This window comes from Urocitellus parryii, chromosome 2 (assembly GCF_045843805.1).
Source record: "Urocitellus parryii isolate mUroPar1 chromosome 2, mUroPar1.hap1, whole genome shotgun sequence".
In the NCBI taxonomy this organism is placed as follows: domain Eukaryota; kingdom Metazoa; phylum Chordata; class Mammalia; order Rodentia; family Sciuridae; genus Urocitellus; species Urocitellus parryii.
The window spans coordinates 215,945,815-215,971,017 of NC_135532.1; the positions used below are offsets into that span (position 1 = coordinate 215,945,815).

Here is a 25,203-nt window from a genome sequence, read left to right on the forward strand (position 1 = left end):
TTTAAGTTGGGGGCTGGGGGACAGGAGAGGATCCATTTCCCTGATTCATTCATTCAACACGTTTGTGCTGAATGTCTGTAAATGTACCGCTCTAGCCCCGGGGAACGCGGATCCCTCTTGGGTGGGAAGGGATGACATAATGTCAAGATATTCTGCATTTATTGGGTGATATTCGTAGCTTGTGTTTTTACTCAGAGCAAACCAGTTCTCTGCCCTAGAGTGTTGACCCCCTGTCCATTTATTTCGCTGACGGTGACTTCATTGCAGTAAACGAAACAGACAGGAATCCATCAGCCCTTCCTCTGTGGACCGCCCTGAACCCAGGCGAGCAAAGGTTAGGACAGTGAGCAGCAGATGCAAATTACCTCATCTGGTAGCCCCGCCCCCGCCAGGCCCCGCCCCGGCCCCGCCCCGGCCCCGCCCACGTCTGCCCGGAGTCCCCGCCCCGCGTCCGTAGACAGCAGCTGGCGCTCCCCGGCTTCCAGCTCTTCTCGCCCGGCGGCCAGGAGAGCCGGGGCGCTCAGGTGACCCTCCCCAGCGCGGTCAGCGGGCTACCACCGGCCTCGGGACCGCTTTTGCCCCACGCCGGCCTAGTCGGCGCCCGTCAGAAGAGGTCGCCTGCTAACACTGCCCCCGGGATCGCCAGCAGTGCCCTCGCGGCCGCGGGAGCCGAACCCTGGCGCCGACCGCGGCCGGGAGTGGGCGGAGGGGAGCGTCTCGGAGCCGCGCTGCGGGGCGAACTGCCAGGGTAAGGCGCGGGCGGCGGGTCGCGGCGGAGGCCGCTGGTTCCGATTGCAGTAGAACCGAGGCCTTGTGCCTGCAGTTAGTTCCCGGAATCCCCCTCCTGTTCCTGCCTCACTCCCGGACTCCGCCTCCTCCTGCCCAGCCTCGCTGTCCTGGGCATTTTGGCTCCTGCGCTCCAGCGACCCCGCAGCCCCACCCAAGAGCGGGCCCCTCTTGGGTGGGCAGGGATGACATAATGTCACGATATTCTGCATATATTGGGTGATTAGCTTGTGTTTCTACTCAGAGCAAACCAGTTATCTGCCCTAGAGTGTTGACTCCCCCCCCCCATCCATTTATTGCGCTGGCGATGATTTCATTGAAAAATTATGGATGTCTCACCTCCTTTTGTGTTTTACTAAATTTGATGTCCTTGTTTTGCTTAGCAAGAGGTCTTAAAACTTAGCCTGAGCCTGGGACAGAACCTGGTGGGAGGTACTGTTTCTAGCACCAGAGTCCTGCTGCCCCACCCCCCTCATGTCACGACCCAGGAGCTTGTCCCACCAGCTGTCCCCAGTCCCACCCTTGCCAATCCGACTGTAGTTATTTAGGCAGATGGCAGAGGCCATACCAAAATCTTCTCTAAGGAAACTAACAAATGTCACTAGCAATTTGGCTGTGGTTAAGATTTTTTTCTGTCTCAGGAAGTAGCTTGAACTTTTAGTTTCTGTAGTTTACAGGCTGTCTTCAATTTTAAATCATCAAAAATCTGCATGACTCTTCATTCTTTACCTGTCTTTCCTCCAAAGTTTCTCCTGCGTTTATTTAAAAGTTAAAGAAAAATCTGCGTGAGATTTGGTTCAGATTATTTGACAAAAGGTACCTTGTTTAAGACAGAAACCAGAAGGATCGTAGTCCAAGAGGTACTGTCTTAGAAGTGAAATTTATATTAAAATATGTACTCCATCACTCACATCCACACAAAACCACACTGGGTTTATTTTCCTGTTACATTAATAGACCTTCAAACTATTGAAGAGTCAATGACATGTATGTTCTTTTATTATTAATCTTCATGTTTTATCAAAACTAATACCCAAACTAAAATTCCATTGATCCACTAAAATTATATGTAACTAAGTTTTTTTAAAAAATCACTGTAAGGCATGCTATGTGTCATACTACTGGAAATGCCCTCTAAGTAAAGAAATGTTCTAATGTGGAAAATAAAAAGTGGCTTTATAATTTATTAAATATTAGTAAACTAGCATATTGCCTGACATTATAGTCAGCCTTCCTCATCTGCAGATTCTGCATCTGCAGATTCAAGTAACAGTCTGTACTGAACCTGTACAAACATGTTTCCTTGTCATTATCCCCTAATAATGCAACATACCAACAATTTACATTGTGTTGATTTAAAGCATGTAGGAGGATGTACATAGGTTCTACACAAATACTACACCATCTTATGTAAGGAATTTGAACATCCTTGGATTTTGGTATACTAGGAGTTAGGTCCAATCTCCAAGGGATACTGAAGGTCCACTGTTCTTTTCCCTGTCTTTTCTTCCTTAAGAATGAACTAGTGGTAGGCAATCCAGGAAAAAAATAAAGGAAAAGTTGTTATTTAGTAGAGGAGGTTGGCTGCCTTAAGAGTGGGGAGGGGTAGAGAAAAGAGGAATGTAGCATGAGGTATAAGTAGTTGGGAGCCACTGAAAATGTTCTCTGGAGCCAGCAGGAAAACGAACACACTCAGTTACCCCAGGAAGCCAGGGCTTTACTTTATAAACCAGAAAGCCTTAAGCTTTATCACTGGTTTTTGTTTGCTTGACTGTTTTTCAATTCTGAGGGCCCAAAATTATGTTTAAAATTTAAGTGTGACTGGGTGTAGTGGTGCACAGTGCTCTATCTCATGTGCAGGTGGTAATCCCAGCAGCTTAGGAAGTTGAGACAGGAGGGTCACAAGTTCAAAGTCAGCCTCAGCAAAAAAGCAAGGTGCTAAGCAATTCAGTGAGACCCTGTCTCTAATAAAATACAAAATAGGGCTCAGTAGTTGAGTAGTTGAGTGCCCCTGAGTTCAATCCCAAGTACCAAAAAAAAAAAAAAAAAAAATTAAGTGTGCCCTAACCACTAGAAACTGGCAAGTCAACAAAAATCTTGAAAATTCTCCCTAATCAATAAGAAAGAGTGCAATAAATAAATCTTGCCAGACATAATCAGCTATGAGTTGTTCTTTTTTTAAATTTTTTATTCTAATTTGTTATATGTGACAGCAGGATGCATTTGTGCTGGGCAGGGCGAGTGAGATGGGAAATTAGAGGGCTGATGGGGAGCAGGGCGCGCCTGCACTAGAGTCATGCCCAAACTGTTGACTGTGCCTCACCTCACCCATAGGGACAGGGAACAGGGTGTGCAGGATGCTTACGGAAACCCCCTAGGAGTGTCAGACTGATCTCTCTTTCCTCTCCTATCCCAGCACCAATCCTTCAGGCTGGGTCTGGAGAAGCTTCCCTGGCTTTCCAGAACACACTGGTACCAGTAGTAAAAAGAAGTCAAGATGTCACTGCACAATGTCACAGTAGGAGGTAACCGAAGCCTTCCAAGTACAGCAGGGGAGATAGGGGAGAAAGGGAAAGAACAACAAGGAGTTGTTCTTTTTTAAAAAAAAAAAAATTTTTATTCTAATTTGTTATATATCACAGCAGAATGCATTACAATTCATATTACACATATAGAGCACAATTATTCATATCTCTGTATACAAAGTATATTCACATTATTCTTGTTTTCATACATTTACTTTAGGGTAATAATGTCCATCTCATTCCACCATCTTTTTTATCCCACCTTGCCTCCTCCCTTCCCCTCCTACCCCTTTTCCCTATCTAGAGTTCGTCTATTCCTCCCATGCTCCCCCTCCCAACCCCACTACGAATCAGTTTCCTTATATCAGAGAAAACATTCAGCATTTGGTTTTTTGGGATTGGCTAACTTCACTTAGCATTATCTTCTCCAACGCCATCCATTTACCTGCAAATGCCATAATTTTATTCTTTTATTGCTGAGTAATATTCCATTGTATGTATATGAGTATGTGTATATGTATATATGTATATATATATACACACACATATATATATAATATATGTGTGAGTGTGTGTGTGTGTGTGTGTGTGTGTATATATATATATATATATATATATATATATATCACATTTTCTTTATCCATTCATCTATTGAAGGGCATCTAGGTTGGTTCCACAGTTTAGCTATTGTGAATTGTGTCACAATAAACATTGATGTGGCTGTGTCCCTGTAGTATGCTGTGTTTAAGTCCTTTGGGTATAGACCGAGGAATGGGATAGCTGGGTCAAATGGTGGTTCCATTCCCAGTTTTCCAAGGAATCTCCATATTGCTTTCCATATTGGCTGCACCATTTTGCAGTCCCACCAGCAATGTATGAGTGTACCTTCTCCCCACATCCTCACCAACACTTATTGTTGTTTGTATTCTTATTAGCTGCCATTCTGACTGGAGTGAGATGAAATCTTAGAGTAGCTTTGATTTGCATTTCTCTAACTGCTAGAGATATTGAACATTTTTTCATATATTTGTTGATTGATTGTATATCACCTTCTGAGAAGTATCTGTTCCGTTCCTTGGCTCATTGATTAATTGGGTTATTTGTGTTTTGTTTTGTTTTTGTTTTTTTGTTTTGTTTTGTTTTGTTTTTTTGAGTTTAGCTTTTTGAATTCTTTATATATCCTAGAGATTAGTGCCCTATCTAATGTGCAAGTGGTAAAAATTTGCTCCCAAGCTGCAGGCTCTCTATTCACCTCACTGATTGTTTCTTTTGCTGAGAAGAAGCTTTTTAGTTTCTATTACTTGATTTTAATTATTGTGCTATAGGTGTCTTATTAAGGAAGTAGGGGCCTAATCCGATATGATGGAGATTGGGGCCTACTTTTTCTTCTATTAAATGCAGGGTTTCTGGTTTAATTCCTAGGTCCTTTATCCACTTTGAGTTGAGGTTTGTGCATGGTGAGAGATAGGGGTTTAATTTCAGTTTTTTGCATATGGATTTCCAGTTTTCCCAGCACCATTTGTTGAAGATGCTATCTTTTCTCCAATGTATGCTTTTGGCACCTTTGTCTAATATCAGATAACTGTAATTATGTGGGTTAGCGTCTGTGTCCTTTATTCTGTACTATTGGTCTACCATTTTGGTGCCAATACCATGCTGTTTTTGTTACTATTGCTCTATAGTATAGTTTAAGATCTGGTATAGTGATGCCACCTGCTTCACTCTTCTTGCTAAGGATTTCTTTAACTATTCTGGTGTCTTATTTTTCCAGATGAATTTTATGACTGCTTTTTCTATTTCTATGAGGAATATCATTGGGGTGTTGATTGGAATTGCATTAAATCTGTATAATGTTTTTGGTAGTATGGTCATTTTAACAATTTTAATTCTGCCTATCCAAGAACAAAAAGTTAGTTCTTTGAGAAGACAAATAAAATTTAAAAACCCTTAGCCATGCTAACGAAGAGAAGGAGAAAACTCAAGTTACTAACACATGTGATGGAAAAGGAAATATCACAATAGACACTACAGAAATAAGAAGATAATTAGAAATTATTTTGAAAACTTGTGCTCCAATAAAATAGAAAATATTGAAGGCATTGACAAGTTTCTAGAGTCTATATGATTTGCCCAAATTGAATCTGGATGATATACATAATTTAAACAGATCAATTTCAAATGATGAAATAGAAGACATTATCAGAAGCCTATCAACCAAGAAGAGCCCAGGACCAGATGGATACACAGCCGAGTTCTACAAGACCTTTAAAGAAGAACTAATACCAATACTCTCCAATTTATTTCAGGAAATAGAAAAAGAGGGAGCACTTCCAAACTCATTCTATGAGGCCAATATCACCCTGATTCTAAAACCAGGCAAAGACACATCAAAGAAAGAAAACTTTAGATCAATATCTCTAATGAACATAGATGCAAAAATTCTCAATAAAATTCTAGCAAATTGAATACAAAAACCTATCAAAAAGATAGTGCACCATGAAGGAGCTGTTCTTGCAAGGAGTCCCGTGTGTGTGTGTGTGTGTGTGTGTGTGTGTGTGCGCACACACATACATATCTTGAAACCAAAGAAATTTGTACACCCTACAACAACTCAATAAAAATTTGAACAATATCAAAAATGAGAAAAAATCTAAATGAACATTAAAAGAAAGATTGCAGACATAATGGAATAAACTGAAGATCATGAAAACACAATAACTGAAGAAATAAGTTAGAGGAAAGAAGAGAGAAAGTATTAAAATATTTTAGTAGAGGAAAGGCTTGATGTAAGCCCCCTTGGGGATGAAAGAGACAAGATGAAATCAATGAGAAAGAATCTAATCTGGAAGATAGGCCAAACACAACCAAGCATTTAGGATAATTGGATCCCTGGAAGAGAGAAACCAACAAATGGTGCAATAGTACAAATAAAAATAGGACAAAAAAATTAATTGAAATGAAGATTTTTTTAAAAGTGGTCTGTAAACTGAAGAACTGGCCATTTCCAGGAAATTTTCAAATGGAAATGTTCAGCACCAAGATATTTTAAATGGTTTCAAGTCAAATAAAAAGAACTATTTAGGAATGCAAGAAGAAAACTTGAAAGAGGGAGAAAAAATCGATCAGTGGAACACTAAAGGCCAGAATGAATGATTTAAGGGTAAAGTTCTAAGGGAAAGAAACTTTCCCCAAGGGATTCTGTCATTCAAGTTGAAAGTCAGCGGGGGACCTTCACAACTCTGTAGAGCAGAGTGTATAGCACCATGAGCCTGCTGAAAGAAAGAAAACACACACACACACACACACACACACACAATCTGCACAATCTGCCTGGAAAACAAATTCCAGGAAATGGCCAATTAGAGATAATAGAAGGGCTGGGGCTGGGGCTCCAGTAGAGCACTTGCCTGCGTCTGATTCTCAGCACCACATAAAAAATAAATAAAATCAAGGTTTTGTGTCCAACTACAACTAAAAAATAAATATTACAAGAAGAGAGAACATAAGGAGATAACAGAAGTAAAAAAAAATACAGAAGACGTGGTATTTATTCTATTTAAGTGTGGAAACAATACAGAACATCTATAGAAATTGTGTGTAGACTAGATGTAATTTTTATAATTCCAGACCAAAGTATATACAGAAAAAAAGAAAGAAAAGAAAGTGGGGGAGAAAAAACATTAAAATGCTAATGTTCTGATCTTTCAAAGCATGGATCAATAAATATGGTTTCAAATTAAAAGGTACTGTGAATACTTAATAGTATAACTTCCTACTGTTTTTCAAAATTTTTTAAACTTCAGAGGGATATGGTAGTGCAGCACACTGTTCTTTCTGACAGACAAAAAAAGTTTTATATTTCAACAATTCCTTCAGCTTTGCTTCATTTTTTTTCCTAAGTAGATTCAAATTTGTAAATCAACCCTGTGTGTGTGTGTGTGTGTGTGTGTGTGTGTGCACTTGCGTTTGCATTGAAGGACATAGGAAGATCTGTGGGATCATGTTCACCCAATGTGAATGATGATATTTGGATGCTGGAATCTGTACTTTTAGACCTTATTTTTTTAATGACCATGTTGAATTTTTACAGAAACAAGAAATGTATGTGGAAAAACAATCTTGAAACAGACATGTGAAGGTATTAATGACTGATACTGGATGGTAGCAATAAGGATCATTGTTACTTTCTTCTCTGTACTCTTTTGTATTTTTTTAATTTCCAGGAAAAGTTGTAGAATTGTATTTGTATAATATTTCTGAATCCAGTCCATTCATTATTCACGGGCTGCCTGGCAGTGTCCCAACCCCCAGGCCAGCTGGATAGAAGAAAAGACAGTTATGCTGCCTACCAGGGTTGGTGAGATAGCAGGTTCCTTGAGGGTTGTCTGTCTGTTCACTTAGGAGGAGTTGGAATTCAGAGAAGAAGAATTTCAACCAGGCTTGAGCTAAACTTTGAAAATCAGTAGTGTTTGTTGGTGTGTAAGTGGCAAGGACAGCTCCCAGGTAAGAGACCCCCAGAATGTAGAAGTCCAAGCCAGGGGTGATCTACGTCTGGAGCTTAGCAGATGGTGGGGACAGTGACTCCAGGGGAAACTGGGAAGTTGGTGACAGCCTTAAATTCAGTCTTTGGAGCTTGCATACTGTCAAGCCATGGTGGGCTAAGACTGAGCTGGCTGCATGATTTGCAGGGTCCACCAGAACAAATAAAAATGTAGGGTCCAGTCATTTAAAAAGCAAGGACAAGTGTCACTAAAGAGAAAAATAGGAAGTCTTTTCTTCCTCCCTTTTTCTACCCTCCCCCATTGTCATATTTTTAAATTTCCTGTTTAATGCCATTCTAAGTCAAAAAGTAAAATTTTTAATCATTTAGCATGAATTTAGCAGTTGTGCATATTGTGCAGATATCAGATTTATCATATTTAAATGCAGATAAAAGAGCATTTAATTCCAACAAAACACTGAATTGGGGTTTGTAACATATGTTGGGAAGTTTCTTCAAGCCAGCTAGAAAAAGCAAACTCAAGCTAGATTCAGGAAGATGCAAACCAAGGGAGTGTCCTTGGGTACCAGGATGCGGCCTGACATTGCCAGGATCCACCTCTTGCTAACTCCCTCTATCTCTGGTGAAGTCAAGCTTTACATCTCCCTTTCCCAAGGACCCACCATCCTAACCCACAGCATACTGGCCACATCCAAGGGTCTTTAAACCACTGCTCTGAATATGCTAGCACCTGGGTCAAGCATGATCTAGAGATTATTTCAACCAGACCCAACCTCCAGCCAGCTGTCCCTGGGTGAGGCATGCACTGCCAGCCCAGAGAGAATAGCCTCTGCTCTACCTGGCATAGTCCATGGCAGGACAGGAGCACTGCCAGCCCAGAGAGAATAGCCTCTGCTCTACCTGGCATAGTCCATGGCGGGACAGGAGCACCAAACCGTGACCTCCCAGGACTGGCACCAGGAGGGCTCCAGGGAATGCTGGGCCCTCTTCCAGTTTGATGCAGTTGACACCCAACCAAAGGGTAGCAGCAGTCAGGGTCACCCAAAGGGTAGCAGCAGTCAGGGGCACAGAGAGCCCATCCTGTTGGGGACGGGGAAGTGATCCAAATATGAGCTGAAGCTCCCAGCCCTCTGTGTGCACCAAATTGCCGGCAGTAACAAACACAGATTCAAAGATGAAATTATTAGGAATTTTAAGATGGCCGCAGGAGAGCATTAAACCAAGTGTAGGACCCTTCTACATGCCAGGCCCTGATGGACTGAGATGCCCAGGCTTCAGAAATGAGACAGCAGAGCTCGCATTAGGAAGAATGATCTATTCATAGGGAGAGTTTTAAGGAGCCTTATTAACAATTCAGGCTGGACTCCAAAAACTCAAAATTAGATTTTGCAAATAAGTAATTATCTGGTTCAAAGTAGACAATGGGTCACCAGGAACACAGCAAGGAAGGAGGCATTCCGTGAACTAGAGGGGGTAAGCAGGGCTTGTAGTCTGTGTGTGTTTGTGTGTGTGTGGGTATGTGTGTGCGCACAAGTGTTTTCTTGGCTCCTGAAGAGACTGAGTCTTGCTTCAGACACATGACAAAGATGTACCATGATCAGAAAAAAAGCAGCAGGATGAAGGAGAGCTCAGGTCAGATGTTGAAGCAAAACTCAGTAACCTCAGATGTGACATTCTCCAATTCCAGGTGTGCCCTGCATCTAGAGGAATGTCCATAACCATGCTGCCATGGAGGTATGACAGGAAAGATGACAACATATATCACAAAGATATTCCAGCAGATGTTGGAATATATTATGGGATAAATTGTGAAGAAAGGTGCCTGGGTATTTCATGGGCATGAGTTTGCATCAGGAGTAGAAATTTTAACTTGAGGTGTCTTGGATTTTTCTAAAAGAATACCATGAGTGGGAACCATGGCAGTCAAGAGAATTTTTAGTGGGGCATAGTGGTGCATGCCTATAACGACAGCACTCGGAAGGCTGAGGCAGGAGGAAATTATGAAATTATTAAAGCCAGCCTCAGCAACTTAGTGAGACCCTGTCTCAAAGTAAAATATTTTTAAAAAGGGCTGAGATGTGACTCAGTGCTTAAGCACCCCTGGATTCAATCCCCAGTACCAATAAAAATAAATAAATGAGACTTATAAAGTCAAGTTGTTTGTAGCTTGAGCTCTGTTTGCTGCTTCACAGTCCTTTCCCGTTTTGACAGGGGGCTCAGTACTGCCTTAATATTTGGGGGGACTGAAGACAGAACCTATAGGACCTAATTGCTTGGATGGAGAAAAAAGGTCTGAAAGAAAGAAGGACATAAGTGATTGGGGCTCCTTGAAAAATTCCCATCTCACCTTGGAGTAGGGAAGACTCTAAGACTCAGAACCCAGAGGATGAGGAAGAAAATAGTCCTTGCTCAGTGTCCTTGGGGCTGGTTCCAGCATCCACTATGGACACCCAGCTCCACAGATGCTCAACTCCTTTGCATAAAATGGCATAGTGTTTGCATATAACACGTCCTGTGGTATGTTTTAAGTAATCTCTGGGTTGCATATAATATTTCAACGTTGGTTGAATCCACAGATGGAAAACTCGCACACAAACACGGCAGGCCAATGGTACCTTTAAATCTGGAAACAAAACTTAGAAACTTCTGAGTGGTTTAAAAAACAAAAACAAAAAAACAGCACAAGCTAGTCAAAAGGCAAGTGACAAACTAGGAGAACAGAGAGAGAGAGAGAGAGAGAGAGAGAGAGAGAGAGAAAAAGATGTGATTCATATCATCAGGATCAGTTTCCCTCGTACTTAAAAAGAAGTTCCTGCAAATTAATAAGAAGAGGACCACAACTCAATAGAAAAATGGGCAAAAGTTGGAATAGACAGTTAACAGGAAAGGAGATACAAAGAGCTCTTAAATATAAGAAAGGACACTTAATCTCAGAATAAAAGAAATGCAAATTAATGTTAGTGTGAGGACATTTTTGCACTTAGAAATCTGATAAAAAGCTTGGTGATACCTCTATGAAAACACTGTGGGGAAGCAGAAGTTCTCACGCATTTCAGGTAGTTATGTAAATTGGTGCAGCCCAAGGGCAAGCAGTATGGCAGTTTTTATCAAAATGACAAATTCATAGCCCCAAGGCCAGGTCCCTTCTAACTACCTCTCCAGACACCCCTTCCACCTTCCCTGCCCTCCACTTTGCCCAGGCTCTTGTCCAGTAGAGAACCACTGCCCCTTTGCCCCAAAGCTTCTGATTAGCTAATGGGAAACCCCAAGAAAAGAAAAGGAGAAAAGAAGGATATTTATCCCTGATCCCTTCCCTGCAGTCACCTGGGCCTCCTGTCAGCTCCTCACAGGATTCTCTGCTTCCAAATTCCAGTATTAGCACCTTCTCCTTTTCCCTTCAAGTCCTGAGTGGTAACAGCCCCGCCACCGCCCCCTGTTGTTATCTGGAGGAACTGCATGCTCCCCTATGGCCTGCCTGCGTTTTGCTCACACATTTATACATAGTCCTTTGATTAAAGTCATTCTGAAATTATCTTAACTGGGCTCTGCGGTTTGCTGTCACAACCCTGGCTCCTATGCCCTTTGCTTAGTGTCTTAGCCCATTTCATGCCACAGTGCCACAGGCTGGATAATTTATATTGAATGGAAATTAATTTTGCTTATGGTGTTAGAGGCTAGGAAGTCCAAGGTCAAGGGGCCATCCATATGTGGTGAGGGTCTTCTTGCTGCATCATAATGTGGACATCACATGGCATGAAAGCAAGAGAGGACCAAACTTGCATTTACAACAAACTCTCTCCATAATAAACCTTCCTCAATATCAAGGTTAATCCATTCTCACTTTCTCAGCTGTTGAATTGTGGATTAACTCTCTAGTACATGAACTTTAGAGGACACATTCAAATCCTAGTACCTAGCAATCCTACATCTGAAAGTCTGCCTGTGTTTAGACTTTCACATGTGCAAAATGATATGTGTCTAAGAGAATTCCTTGCAGAACAGATTAGAAACAATTCAAATGTCCATTATAGGGGACTAGTTACATAAATTATAGTATGTCCATAGAAGAGAACATCATGAAACTATTTTTAAAACAAAAGCAAGAAAATTTTCTTGGATGGAAGTGCTTCCCAGATATATATGAAGTGGAAAAAATCAAGAATAGAGTCTGTACATACTATCTCTTGCCTAAAAAGAGGGAGAAAATCAGAATATATATTTGTTTTTGCTATGCATAAAGGATTCACCAAAATAAAAGTTTTCTGAGAGGAACAAGACTCTTCACATTTTTGTAATGGATTTAAAATTTTTTTTTAACCAAATGACCATGACTAGCTAAGGAATCGGTGCCAGAGCTGTTTGAGTAAATGGGGTAAATGATTCAGCTTCTTGGCAGGCTTGGAAAGGCTGGAGCCAGGAAGTTCCCTCTTTCTTGCTGAACTTTATTTATTTATTTATTTATTTATTTATTTTAGCTGCTGGGGATTGAACCCATGGCCTGTGTATGTGAGGTGAGGGAAGCACCCTACCAGCTGAGCTGTATCCCCAGCCCTCTTGCTGACCTTTTATTGTCATGTCTTTGCCCCCATTTTTATTCTTATAATTTAATTAGAACTTCAGAATTTTGAACACCTAATGTTGGTTTTCCTTTCAGATGTGAAAATGAAGAAAGGACTTAACAACTAACAATGATGCTCCTGAGCCACGGTTCTTCAGCTGTCAGATCACGCAATTTGTGCCTCATGGGTAAGTGCTGCTTTTCACCCCGGGTGTTTAAGAGCATGCCATTGTGTTCTTCACCCAGAGAGCAAACAGATTTCCTAGGCTGGAGGACCCAGATGGACCCGCCCCAGTATCAGGGGTTCAGCAGAAGGTAGTAAGTCAGTGCCAATGGCTTGGATTCAATATGGGTTTCTGCCTAATATTAATTATAGGGAACCAAACAGATGAGCAGGAAAAACATAAGCCACAACACTGTTGGGGACTGCCCTTGTGTACAACTGAAAGAGTGATTTCTCCTGCTATCCTCACTCCAATCCATTGTGGAGTTTATCACCCTACCCCTATATTTGGGAAGAGGCCAAACCCCTTCTCTCTTTCCATTCCCCCAGAGAAAAATCATCCCTAAACTTAGGTTTCTGCATTTCATTTATTATTGATCTTTTTTATTTTTCCCTGGAGTCCTATTCATTCATGCCTTTTCTCTGCCTTCTTTCTGATAATAGTTCAGTATCTTAGTGTCTTCTGTTCCATATTTCATCAGTAGGCATCCGTTCACGGACAAGTGTAGACTGTCCACGCACTGCGCAATGTACAGCATCCTTGGTCTCCACCTCTAAAAATGCCAGGGGCCCCATATCCCCTAAAGCCATTGTGATACCCAGAAAACAGATGCCCCCCAACCTCAGGGGATGAGACTCACCAATTCCCTTTAAAATACGCTTTCTTCTTCTACCACCCTTTAAAGTGTGTTGGTTAGCAATATGCTTATTCATACCTGAGAATTTTTTTTCAGATAGATAACTGCTTCTTAGGAAACTCCCTCAGTCAGCCCAACCCTGATTGTGAGTACCAGCTCCCAAATCCATCTCTTATTTTGGACCCCCTCAGGACACTGCTTGGACCATGTGTCATGGTACCAATGTCAACTAAGAACCATTTACTTGAGTATTTTTATTAGTACAACAAAGTCTCAATCCAATATTAATACATGAGTGTAAAAGAATATCAAACCTAGATTGTTTTAGGGTGAGCCCAGAGTAAACATTGTTGCTTCTGTAACTTGTTTTTCTTCTTCCTAGTGTACCTGAGTCTAACGTTCGTCACTTCACACAACCTTCCTGGTAAGAGATGTTCTTGGCTTGACTAAATATTGGATAGGATCAAAGTGTTGGGGTGACCATTCAGATGTATAAAATATGGGAAATTTGATTTTTTGATCCCAAATACATTGCTTATTTTATTAGAATCCTTTTTCTGTAAAAGGAGGTCAAATTAACAACTCTTGATTTTCTTGTTTGTCCCACAAAACTATTATAAGAAATTGATACTAGAGATCATTTACAAACCCCTTGAAAAAATATCTAGCTCCCAGTAGTCTCACTAAGAGAAGAATAAGGAGACACCCTACGCCAAACAAAAAAATAATTTCTATTTAATTTACATTCTTCCACCTGCTGGTTCCAAATAAAGAAAAATAATCTTTCATTAAATCTTACCTGCATATATAAATCTGTCTACAAAACTTCAATAGCTTCCCATATTAAATGTATGTATCGCCTTCTGCTAAATGGTGGGGATGAGGAGGTAGCAACCAGGAAGCAAAGGCCTTGGGTCTTAACCACAGAAAACTTAGGTGATCTTTCAAAATTTTCCCAAAGAAAATCAGGATTTGACAAGAGGAGCATTAGTCCCATTCGCCATTGCCACTTTCCAGTGCCTGCCACCGCGTAACTAATCTCACGGTCTAGAAAATTTCGTGACTTAGCATTGTTGTGGGGCTTCAATGCCCAGGAAGGACCAGTCTGAGCACACATTAGATGCCCTCCTACCCGTGACCAGGGGATTAGTGCAGGGAGAATCCAGAGGAAGGAAAACTTGCAGTGGGCCGAGCTGAACTGCCTCTGGAGGAGCCGGAAGGGAGTGGGAAGCATACCAAGAGTCCAGGATGAACTGGATCCTTTTGGTCTGGTGAGCTACAGAAAGTCCCTGATTGGAGGAGCCCTTCAGTCCAAATTCTGTTTACACAGTGCCGAATTCTTGGTTCCTAAGCTTTGCTACCCTGACAGCATATTACTCATTAATAAGCTGTATTAGTTAATTTCCCATGTCTGGAGTTTCCAAGATACCAGGCTTCCAGAAGACTCCTCTCTGCAGAGGCCCCAGTCCTAGATCCCAAGGGACAGACTGAACAGTGGCCAGAAAGCCTCTTTTCTCCTTCTGTTCTCTTTATGTCTTTCAGATGGAAATTGTAATTTAAAGATGACATTTCGAGATTTCCGGTTAATTCTATCGTGGGAATTAGAAAAACAATCCACCGTGCCAACTCACTATACATTATGGTATACAGTCATGAGGTTGGTTACATCTCATTTTTCTCTTGCTAAACATATCATCTTTTGATTATGTGGTGTCTTCCCCCGCCCCATTGTTTATTGGAGTCTTTTTGACCAAAGGTAAAACACCCATTCATTTTTTTTCTTTTCATACTCACATATGTGTTTATTAGCAAATATAATAATTATAGAACTAGTAACAATGTGATAAAATAGAGGAGGTGTATAAAATTAAATATTGTGCTCAATTTGAACTTCTTGTCATGTAAAGTCTACTGTATTCTCTCCTGGTTTGTTTTGTTTCCTTTTTTTAATGCAACTAAAGTAAACAAAGAAAATTATATTACAGAGTATTTTTGTGGCAGTAAAGGAAGGAAATAGTTTTGTCACCCATTTGTTTTTAATTAATTTGAATGCTTCCATAATCCAAAGCTACTTTTGACAAAGCAGTATTTATTACCAAAGTCAATATCTACCTGTCAGAACCTCAGAAGCAAAACAGTTATAGGGTTCTCACAAATGATTTATCTAATTCAGTCAATCTGAATGTTTAAAAGTCCTGTGTTTTCCAAAAGTCCAAAGGTCTATTGACCATATTGATGGTTTATGTTCAGTTTTCTTTACTCAAAGAGGCATGTGGGACACCAGAGAGAAGTCTGGACCAATCCAGCACATGCTGAGTACTAAGATGGTATGATCCTTGACCAGCTTGACACTCAGCTTGGGGCTCAGCCTCTGTGTGTTAATGCCACCACTTAGGGGTGTTTCAAAAATCAGTGACATAATGGATGGAAAACTTCTTTGTCTCCCTTCTTCCCGCATCTGACATTGCTACCATAAGTGGTTCCTTTGATCCAATAGTCCCTTGGAGTGTCCTTTAGCTGATGGTCTATTTGGCTTGTAGCTGTTGCTGCTGGCCCAGGGGAGGACGTGTTGTGAGTTTCTCCTCTGCCTGCTAAAGCCTTAAAATTTCTCTCTGCACTGAGTGCTCACATGTGTTGTCTACCTACCTTTCTGTGGCTTGGTACAACAGATATCTGTATTGTCTCTAAACTAGCTCAGGGATGAATTAGGACCAGACCATGTGGCTTTCAGCTAGAGAGGGAGGGAGGGAGTCTCTGGAAAAGCAGTCATTATTGTCCTGAAGGGGGAGAAAGATCTAAGGCCTCTATGATGAAAGCCCAAGGTTCATTCATTAATTCATCCAGCAAATATTTGCTGAGCAACTACTATATGCCAGTAGATCCATCTGTGAGCCAAAGTCCCTACCCTCTGTGGGCTGAAATTCTGAAAGTGGAGACATCATTAAACAAATACAGGTATAATGTGACAAGTGGAGATAAATACTATGAAGAAAAATGTTGAAAGGGTAAGAGGGATTGAGGGGTGGGGGTGGGGAAAGGATCAAGTGTTGAATTTCCAATAAGGTGGTTAGGGAAGACGTTATTTGTGCAGGGCCCTAAAGGAAATGAGGAAGTGGGGCACACAGACTGGATTCTAAATACCTAAAATGCTGAAGTTTTCCATTTTCCATTTCTTTCCTTTCCAAAGTAAACCAGGCGGTATGGAGATTATTGAGAGCTGTACAAATGTCACCACGCCATTTTGTGATGTAACGGATGTGTGGAAACAAGCATATGAGACTTATGTTCTCAAAGTGCAGGGATTCCGAGGGAAAGCAATGCTATTCAACTGCACCAGCTCCACCTTGTCCACCAACAGTGAGTCAATTTGTTTCTCTATGGCTTCCTCCTCCTCATGATCATCATTATTTGCTCTGCCATGAGAAAGGAAGGGCTGCAAAGGTGTCTTGGATTCAGAGCTAGGCTTCCTTGTGGCTTGCTATTTCCTCATTCTGTAACAGGGACTAGTTACTAGAGCTGCTCTGAGTCTCAGCTTTCTTACCTGAGAATGGAACCTGTTCTTTGCAGATGGTGGCTCCAGATCTCTGCAAAGCAAGCTCTCCTGGGCATTAGTAGCTGCTATTTTTCTGTTCACTTTGCATTCTGACAGGAAGTGAGGAGCAGGGTTCAAGTACCTTGTATCTAAACATCAGGCTTCTTTGGGCCAGTATTGCCCTTGTACCACAACCCCACCTCAGATTGAAACTCAACTGCTAAATCTTGCACGTGCAAACACCCAGATGTGTATACAGCTAGGGCCCAAAGCAGCACAGAGGCAAAGAGCATAGGTCTCCTTCATCCTTCCTTTCTCTGTACCCAGTGTCTACACCCTAAGGTATTTGCATTAATAGGTCCAGCTTCATCACTTTTTTCAGTTTTCCAAATTTCAACTTGTTTCCAAGAGAACGGGTCAGCTTTGGCCCTGTTACAGGGTGGGTGGGAGTGTACACACACACACACACACACACACACACACACACAGAGTTTTCACAAAGTCGTGATGATGGCTGAATCCCATGCTTGTGAGACTGATGAACAGGAGTGCACCTTTGGAACGAACAGTCATATCTGTGTGTATATGTAGAAAGGAAAGGAGAGCACAGTATATAGACTGTGGTGTTGGGATTGTTGAAGAATGTGTAATGAAGTAATAATGAGGTCTTTTTCGTGGTCCAAATGACAAATATGAAAAGTACATAAAGAGAGAGGACTAGAAGGAATGCAGAGTGTCCTTGGACACAGTCCTTCTGTAGGTATTGGGCAGTGGTATTAAAAACGTGAGCACTGCCAGGTGCCGTGGCGCACACCTGTAATCCCAGGGGCTGGGGAGGCAGGAGGATCAGGAGTTCAAAGCCAGCCTCAGCAAAAGCAAGGCACTAAGTAATTCAGTGAGACCCTGCCTCTAAATAAAATACAAAATAGGGTTGGGGATGAGTCTCAGTGGTCGAGTGCCCCTAAGTTCAATGCCCGGTACCCACCCACCCCCCCAAAAACCTGAGCATGTGTGTGCTCAAATCCAGAATTCCACTTTGCCCTAAAGACAACATTAGGACAAATGCAAAGATTTAGTTCCAAAAATATTTACTGATACCTCAGTTCCGTTCAGAAAAGTAGAGATAATCTAAATGTTCAAAATAGTGAATTGGTTAAATCACAGTTCAGCCACTTGGAGGAACTGAATTAACCATAAACAATTATGGTGTAGGGGACTGGAAGACTTTCTGTAAAGGACCAAAGAAGGAATAGTTTAGAGTTTTGTGAACCACATATGGTCTCTGGCTCATATTCTTCTTCATCTCTGTTTATAATCTTTAATAAATTTGCAGACTGGCCTTTGATGTAGGTAAATATGTGTCAATATGTTTATAAAATGTGGTTAAGTGAAATTATTTGTCATAAAAACAGTGTAGGTTAAGTTATTTAATTTTAGTTTATATAAATGTGTGTGTATGTGTGTGTATATATGCATATTTATGTTTGTAAATATGTGTATCCTCGTTTAGTTAATGCATGTGAATATGCATGTATTTATATATACACAAAAGATGATTAAGACAATTGCCTATACATATTTTCTACAATGATTAAGTGTTAGTAGTAGTACATTTCATTATTGAAATATAAAAATGAGTCATTTTTAATTTTGTTTAGAAGACAGAACAAAAATTGGCAAAATAACCATGTTCAAACAACAGGGGGTGTTGTTGATATGCAGTCATCAACTCAGGTGGGATTTTCTTTCTGTTTTCTAAACAGTATTATATGAGCCACCGGAGTTTGAGATTGTTGGTTTTACAGACCACATTAATGTGATAGTGAAATTTCCACCTATTGTTCCCAAGATTTATGGGGAAGAAATACAGCACCATTTATCACTTTGCATCAAAGAAGAGTCCATGGGGATTGTTAAGATGGTAAGTAAGTGGTCTCCGACACCAGGCTCAAAACAGTTCTGAGTGGGCACTAACAGACTCAACTCTCAAAAACAGAAATGTGTAGTTGCGAAATTCAAACCAATGGGTCTGGGCTTGAATGTGGCCTAAATTTAGGAAAGAAGAAGTCTGTTTATTGCTGAGATATCTTGATTTAGCCCAGTTGTGAGCTCTTTAAGAGAATAAGCCATGCACACAGCATCGGGGGACACAGAAGAGAGAAGTGTGTGGCGTAGATGGGGGGATGGCCAAATCTCAGCAAGCCAGGGTGATATTTCCTTGAAAGGGCAGTTTAGCTGAGCCATGCATGGAAAACACCTGTTGCTGCCTCTCCATTCCTCAGACACATCACAGAAAGTGGCACTTTCCAGCAGTTCTGTCCCCACCCAATCTCCCCAAAGGACCCAACTGGATGTCAGTAACCTCTGGGTGACCCTGGTACTTACCAGTAGGCCTTGCTCTATTAGCATCTTTTATTTGCAGAGCCCTTTGCCAGTTGAGCCTTGCACTAAGACCAGCCCTCAGGATTAGGGCAGGGGCACTTCAAACCAAGGGCACAGGAAGTTCAGAGGCAGTGAGGTTGAAGTGGGCCTGGTGGCTCACTTGAGAAATGGCAGGAGGAGGTGACTGGAGTAAAGAAAACAGGATGGGTAAGGTCCAAGAGAGAATGAAATCAGACCTTGGAGGGCTTTGTGATTCCAGGTCTCCTGAGTATGAGAGAAGCAGCCACTGACCTAACAGGATGTCCTGGCTGGTACGTAAGGACAGACCATAGGTGGCAGAAGTCAAAGTTGAGATACTATTTGGATGGTAATCACTTAATAAGCAGCAATAAACTATATAATTACTATCATTTTCCTTTAATATCCACATGGGATTATAATCAACACCCTAGGAAAAGAGAACAAAATAATAGGAGAAAAATAAGTTTGTATGACTCAAGGACTGTGTCAGATACCATTAACTATTATGTTTCAGCCCCGTCTCTTTATATTCCAACCATGAGCCATGAACTATTACAAATTAATATTTCTAAAATGCTTATTAGACAATTAACACCACTGTAAGAGGAAAACTATAGTTGACAGGCATCTTCTTTAAATTACATTTTTTGTTAAAAAAAAAAAGGTTACTTCCCAGGTGAGGGGAGGGGCAGAGTGTGTGAGAGAGAGAGAGAGAGAGAGAGAGAGAGAGAGAGAGAGAAAGGGAGAGATGCTTGGATTATTTGGTGGTAGTGGAGGTAATGAGAAGCAATCAAATTCTGCATGGGGTTTGCAAGTGGAGCACAGTTATTTTCAGTTAAGTCAGATTCATAATGAGGTAAAAGAAGAAGGAAGTTAGGACTCCATCACTTGGACTTGTCATTAACTAAAATAGGGAAGATTATGGATGAAGTTGGTGAGAGTCGGATGGCAGCTCAGTTTGAGACATGTCAAGTTCAAGGCACCTAAAAGGAGATCTGGGGCAGGAGTTGGATGTACCAAGTGTTCAGTGGTGATCTCCCAGCTAAAGAGGGGTCCTGGGAAACCACTCACTCCTGCGTATTGAAGGCCCTGAGATCAGACTCTAGATTAGAGCAGCTTTGGTGAGTCATGGGGCAAAGGGCTGGTTGGAGTGAGTTCTAGAAAGAGGGAGAAGGATTAGAGAGCTCATTCTTCTGAGGAGTTTTTCAATAATGAGAATAAGGGAAATGAACTGGTAGGTGGAGGAAAAGGGAAGATGGAGTGAAGGGAGAGACTTTTTAAGATGAGAGAAATTGTAGCATGTTCACATGCAGATGAGAAGTCTCAGGGGAGGTTGCTAGAGCAATGTCCTAGCATAACTGCAGTGGGTGGGATCTCCAGAAGTGGCTGGGAGCATTGCCAGTCACAGGAGTGGATTGTGCAACACAGATGTATAAAGGAGGGTCTCTTTGTACATTTTCTGTTATTATAACAAAATACCTGAAGTTAAATACCTTGTAGAGAAAAGAGGATAATTTGGGCTCATGGCTCTAGAGGTCCAAGGTTGAGAGATTGCTTCTGATGATGGCCTTCTTGCTGGCAGAGTCTGGAAGTGACAGAGGGCATCACATGGTCAGAAACAGCAAGAATGTGTGTCTCTTATGGTCTTTTTCTCTCATCAAACCACCTGTATTCAACCTGGGGCTCCACCCTGGTGAACTTAACCAGTACTAATCACCTCCCATAGGCCCTTCCTCTAAACACTAGAGTCAATTTTCAGGACTCTTACTACCTCACAGTAAGGATTAAATTTCCACACATGAATGCTTGAGGGACACTCAAAACCATGCTCAAACCACAGCACAGGACCATTGTGGGAACTTCTGTTTGCTTGATGGGAAATAGGAAGTCAGCAGTACAGACTTGCTCAAGGCCCCATGGATCCCAGATGTTCTGTCCTCCGCCACGTTGTGCTTTTCCGTGGGAGGCAAGAGCCCTCCCACCACGCTGTTTCCACTCTTTGTCACGTTTTCCTTCTTCATTACTTACTTCCACGCATGAGCTTTGACTTTGTTTTGTGTGTGTCTATTTAATAGCTCCTTCTCCTTCCCAAAGAAACGTAGAGAAACATATCATCACCAAAGGCTGCCTTCGAACTGCTAGAAATCCCAATTTACAGAACTGCTGGTGAGAATATATTTTAGAAACTATAGAATGAAATTTTTTAAAAAAATTGTTATTCAGGAAAGAGCCTTCCTAACATCTTTTTAATTCCAAAGTGAAACCAAACTGCAGGGGAAAGGAAGGGGTGGGGTGAGTTAGCCAGCAGCCTCAGGGCGTGGCTGCAGATGAGCTCTGTGACCTGGAGAAGTCACTTGGCCACTTCAGCTGCAGTTCCCATATCTGCAGGATGGAATGATGCCTAGGCTGTTTTGAGAGTCAGAGGAGTTACCCTAGTGGAAGTCCTTTCTGAAGTGTAAACTAGGTACACATTATCAATTCAACAAGATCATCTTGAAAAATGGCAGGCTAGAGACCTTTATCATCTTTGGGACCTTTTCTCCTCATGTGTATAATGAAGTTGGTAGACTAGATTTTATGGTTTTCATATATGTGTGTGCCTAGGCATAAATACATGTAGTTTTCTAACCTAATGTGATATTTCTAACCCTATTTGAAATTTGAAGATGGAACCTCAAGGAGTCTCTTACAGAGCTACCTCCAAATGAAAGTCTCATGTGAGTCTTAATAAGTTTTTTTTTTTTTTTTTGCTTCTTTTTACAGCATGAACCCAAAATAAATGGAAACACCACTGGAAATTTCAACTATGTCATTGACAATTTAATTCCAAACACAAACTACTGTATATCTGTTTATTTTAAACCTAAATATCTGGAAACAAGAATACAGTCTTCCTCAAAATGCACCTTCCTTCGCCTTGACCAGGAATCAGGTGTGTTGCTTTCTGAAAATCATGTTTTGAAATTTCAATAGGTTTACTCTGAAGAAAACCTATTGAAAGCAAAGAATGTGGAATTCATGGCATGCTGAAATTGCTTGAAGCAACTGCATGCAGAGGCATGGGAGGGTGCCCACTAGCTGGCTGCCTGAGGCTGGGTATGGTCTGTAGGTAAGACCTGGCTCCCAGGAGCATTGACTCTAGCTCACAGATGAGGGCGAGCTGAGCCTTGCCAGCAAGGAGGAGAAGGTGAATGATGAAGGTGGAAAGCCTTTCTGTTGCAAAAACACCAGAATAGCTAACAGTGTGATCTTGAACCCTCTTCTGTGTGCAGAAGTGTGCAGGAGAATGATAGAGCTTAGGAGTTTTCCCTGCTGGTTATTTTCTCAGGAAGTCACTCTATTGCCAATATATATTGTTGTAACAAAAGGGAAAAATCTATGAAAGGTCTTCTGGCAAGAAGCTCTTCTAATCCTCCCAGCCCTGGTGGAAGTATCTTTAATGTTCTGCTTTACCAGAGTAAGATAAGTGGGATGTGTAAGGAGATGACTCTAAGTGGCATGGTTGTTGCACATGCAGTAAGACATGCAGCAGTGCCTGGCTGCAACTGGCTGCGGCCATAGCACAGTGTGATTTTGTCCTCTCGTGTTCCTCAAAGCTGAATGATACACATGTGGGCTGATTTTAAAGGAAAAAGAATCTCAATCCTCTCGTTTCAGTTGTTTTTACAATATCAGTTAAACAAGAGAAAACCAAAAACTCACAGAATCTTTTTCCCTTTAGCTCTTACAAACACAGAAGAAATTCATGTAATTATGTTCTTTTTTGTTTTTGCATTTCTCATTTTTATTTGACAGAAAAAGTTGCTCTTGCTGTACAGATTTTTAAAAAACGAAAATGCCTTTTAAGAAACATGAAGAAAAATTGGGGGAGGGGGCCACAACCTCATGGGGGTAGGGGCCAGCTAATTTTTTAACTCCTGCCCCTTCCATCCAAGAACACCTCAACATAACTTCTAAATTCTAAACCATCACCCCCAGGAATTCAGGCGGCTGCACCTCCCAGGGCCTCTCTGATTCTAGGCCTCAGGGTCTGAACTGTATCCTCTCCTCCCCCATGTAATCATGTTCTAAAGCTAGTTATCCGACCTCAAGATGTCCAACAATTCAATCCATTTCTGATACTAACTACCCAAAGTCAGCATAGACCCCAGATGTTAAGGGCTCAGACTCATGATGGCCCCCACTTCAGATGGCAGCCACAAGTTTGGGGGTCCCAGGTCAACTTGACTACAAATTAGAGTGTTCCTTTGGGGTTCTGCATCTCTCTGACCTAACCTATTATTCTTTTGTAATCAAAATTTGCTAAAATTGACTCACAGAACTCAGTGACATGCCACACTTCTGATTATCATTTTACTACAGAGCCTGTGCACCAAGACCTAATGCAGAAGTACGTAGAACCAGGTCTGGAAGGGGTCCCAATGCAGGAGCTTCTGCCTCCATAGAATCAGGGTGTACCCGCTCCCAGTACATCAGTATGTCCACCCACCCAGGAGCTCCCAAGCCTTAGAGTTCTGGGCTTTATTGAGTTTCACTATATAGGTGTGATTGGCTAAATCATTGGCCATAAGATTGGACATAGTTTCCATCTTCTCTCTCCTCCTGGGGGTAGGGCTGGGAGGAAGTTACAACCCTCTGATCAAATGATTAGTTTTTCTATTGATCTGCCTTCGTCCTGAAGATACCTAGCTGCACGCGCATGAGTCACTTCATTAGCATAAACTCAGAAATCAGTCTTAGCTATTTTCTGCTGCTATAACAGAGTCCTGAAACTGGGTAGCGGGATGGAGGACATCACATATGGGGGAGAGTGCTCATTTTATAACAAAACTACTTCCAACATCTAACCCTTTCCCACAATACCAGCATTAATCCATACAGAAGGGCAGGGTCCCATGACTTATATACCTCCCCAAAACATCACAGTGACAATTAAATTTCAGTGAGCTTTGGAGGAGTCACTTCAACCACAGGAGTCCCTAAATGGGGCTTGTTAGAAATAACAAAAGTTGCTGCTATCTCTTAGGAAGTTCCACAGCTTTTGAGGTTTTATGCCCAGGACAAAACCCAGAGATTCCAGAGGTAGATTGATGGATAGATGGATGGATAGATAGATAGAGAGACATAAATGAAATTATATCCTAGTCTTATATAAAAACAGAACTCTCACATATATAATACAACTTAAATTGTTAAAATGACAATAGGATGACGCTTTGATGAAACCCAGAGCTGCTGATTGGGCAGCTGACAGTTCTTTGGAGGCTGACATGTCTGGGAGGATGCACTTCCCCTTGACTTTTCTCTAATCCACCTGCTGAGAAATGGTCATGCAGCACCGTCCAGTCATTCCATCTGCACTTGGCCTGACCTCATCCTCTTGCCTATTAAGTCAGCCTTCACTCATCCATCATGTCCAAGACAGTTAGACTATCCAAATACTTGACATCTGGATTCTTCTCGTCTGAAACTCAGGAACCAAATAGGTTTGGATATGGTGGCATCTGTCCCTATCTGCTCACCATCTGAACTGCCCTCAACTAGACAAGCTCAAGATTCACACAGGACAAATGCTGAGGGGTTTGGAGGGGCAACCTGAGACCAGCACTGACTTACTCAGACCCAGCCAAAGCACTGCAGGCTTGGATGGGTCAGACTGATGGGGTGGTTGGGCAGAGTGGGCTGGGCATGGGATGGCAAGTGTGAGCTGAGCAAAGGAAGAATAGTAACAGGTTAGTCATAGAGATGGAGGACCCAGATGTGGGACTTTGGATGCCATTGTGGGGACCCCGAAGGGATGTGAACAGATCTGAATGTCTGGTTGCCACCAGGTGGGGGAGCCAGGGGACTAATGGGCTGGAACTATGGTAACCTAGATGCCATGTCGTGGTTTTCGGTCCACACCAATAAACTGACATTAGTCATCAATCAGCCTTTTGACAAAGTTCTTTTTCTTTTCCATTAAAAAAGAAAATAGTAATCAGATATTACCATTCTTGTTGCTCAGCTCAGCCCTCTGCTCATAAGGTCCTTTATT

General features: G+C 41.7%; 1 protein-coding gene across 1 annotated transcript in view; it reads left to right on the forward strand.

Moving 5' to 3' along the window:
- Nucleotides 1–468: 468 nt before the first annotated feature.
- Nucleotides 469–25,203, forward strand: part of Ifnar2 (interferon alpha and beta receptor subunit 2) — a 32,122-nt gene continuing 7,387 nt past the window's right edge. Inside the window, exons 1-7 of the mRNA XM_026393545.2 lie at nucleotides 469–748; nucleotides 12,467–12,558; nucleotides 13,614–13,655; nucleotides 14,774–14,888; nucleotides 16,419–16,588; nucleotides 18,527–18,684; nucleotides 21,930–22,098. Coding sequence (XP_026249330.2) covers nucleotides 12,501–12,558; nucleotides 13,614–13,655; nucleotides 14,774–14,888; nucleotides 16,419–16,588; nucleotides 18,527–18,684; nucleotides 21,930–22,098 — 712 coding nt within the window. The 5' untranslated portion in view covers nucleotides 469–748; nucleotides 12,467–12,500. The remainder of the gene's footprint in view (nucleotides 749–12,466; nucleotides 12,559–13,613; nucleotides 13,656–14,773; nucleotides 14,889–16,418; nucleotides 16,589–18,526; nucleotides 18,685–21,929; nucleotides 22,099–25,203) is intronic.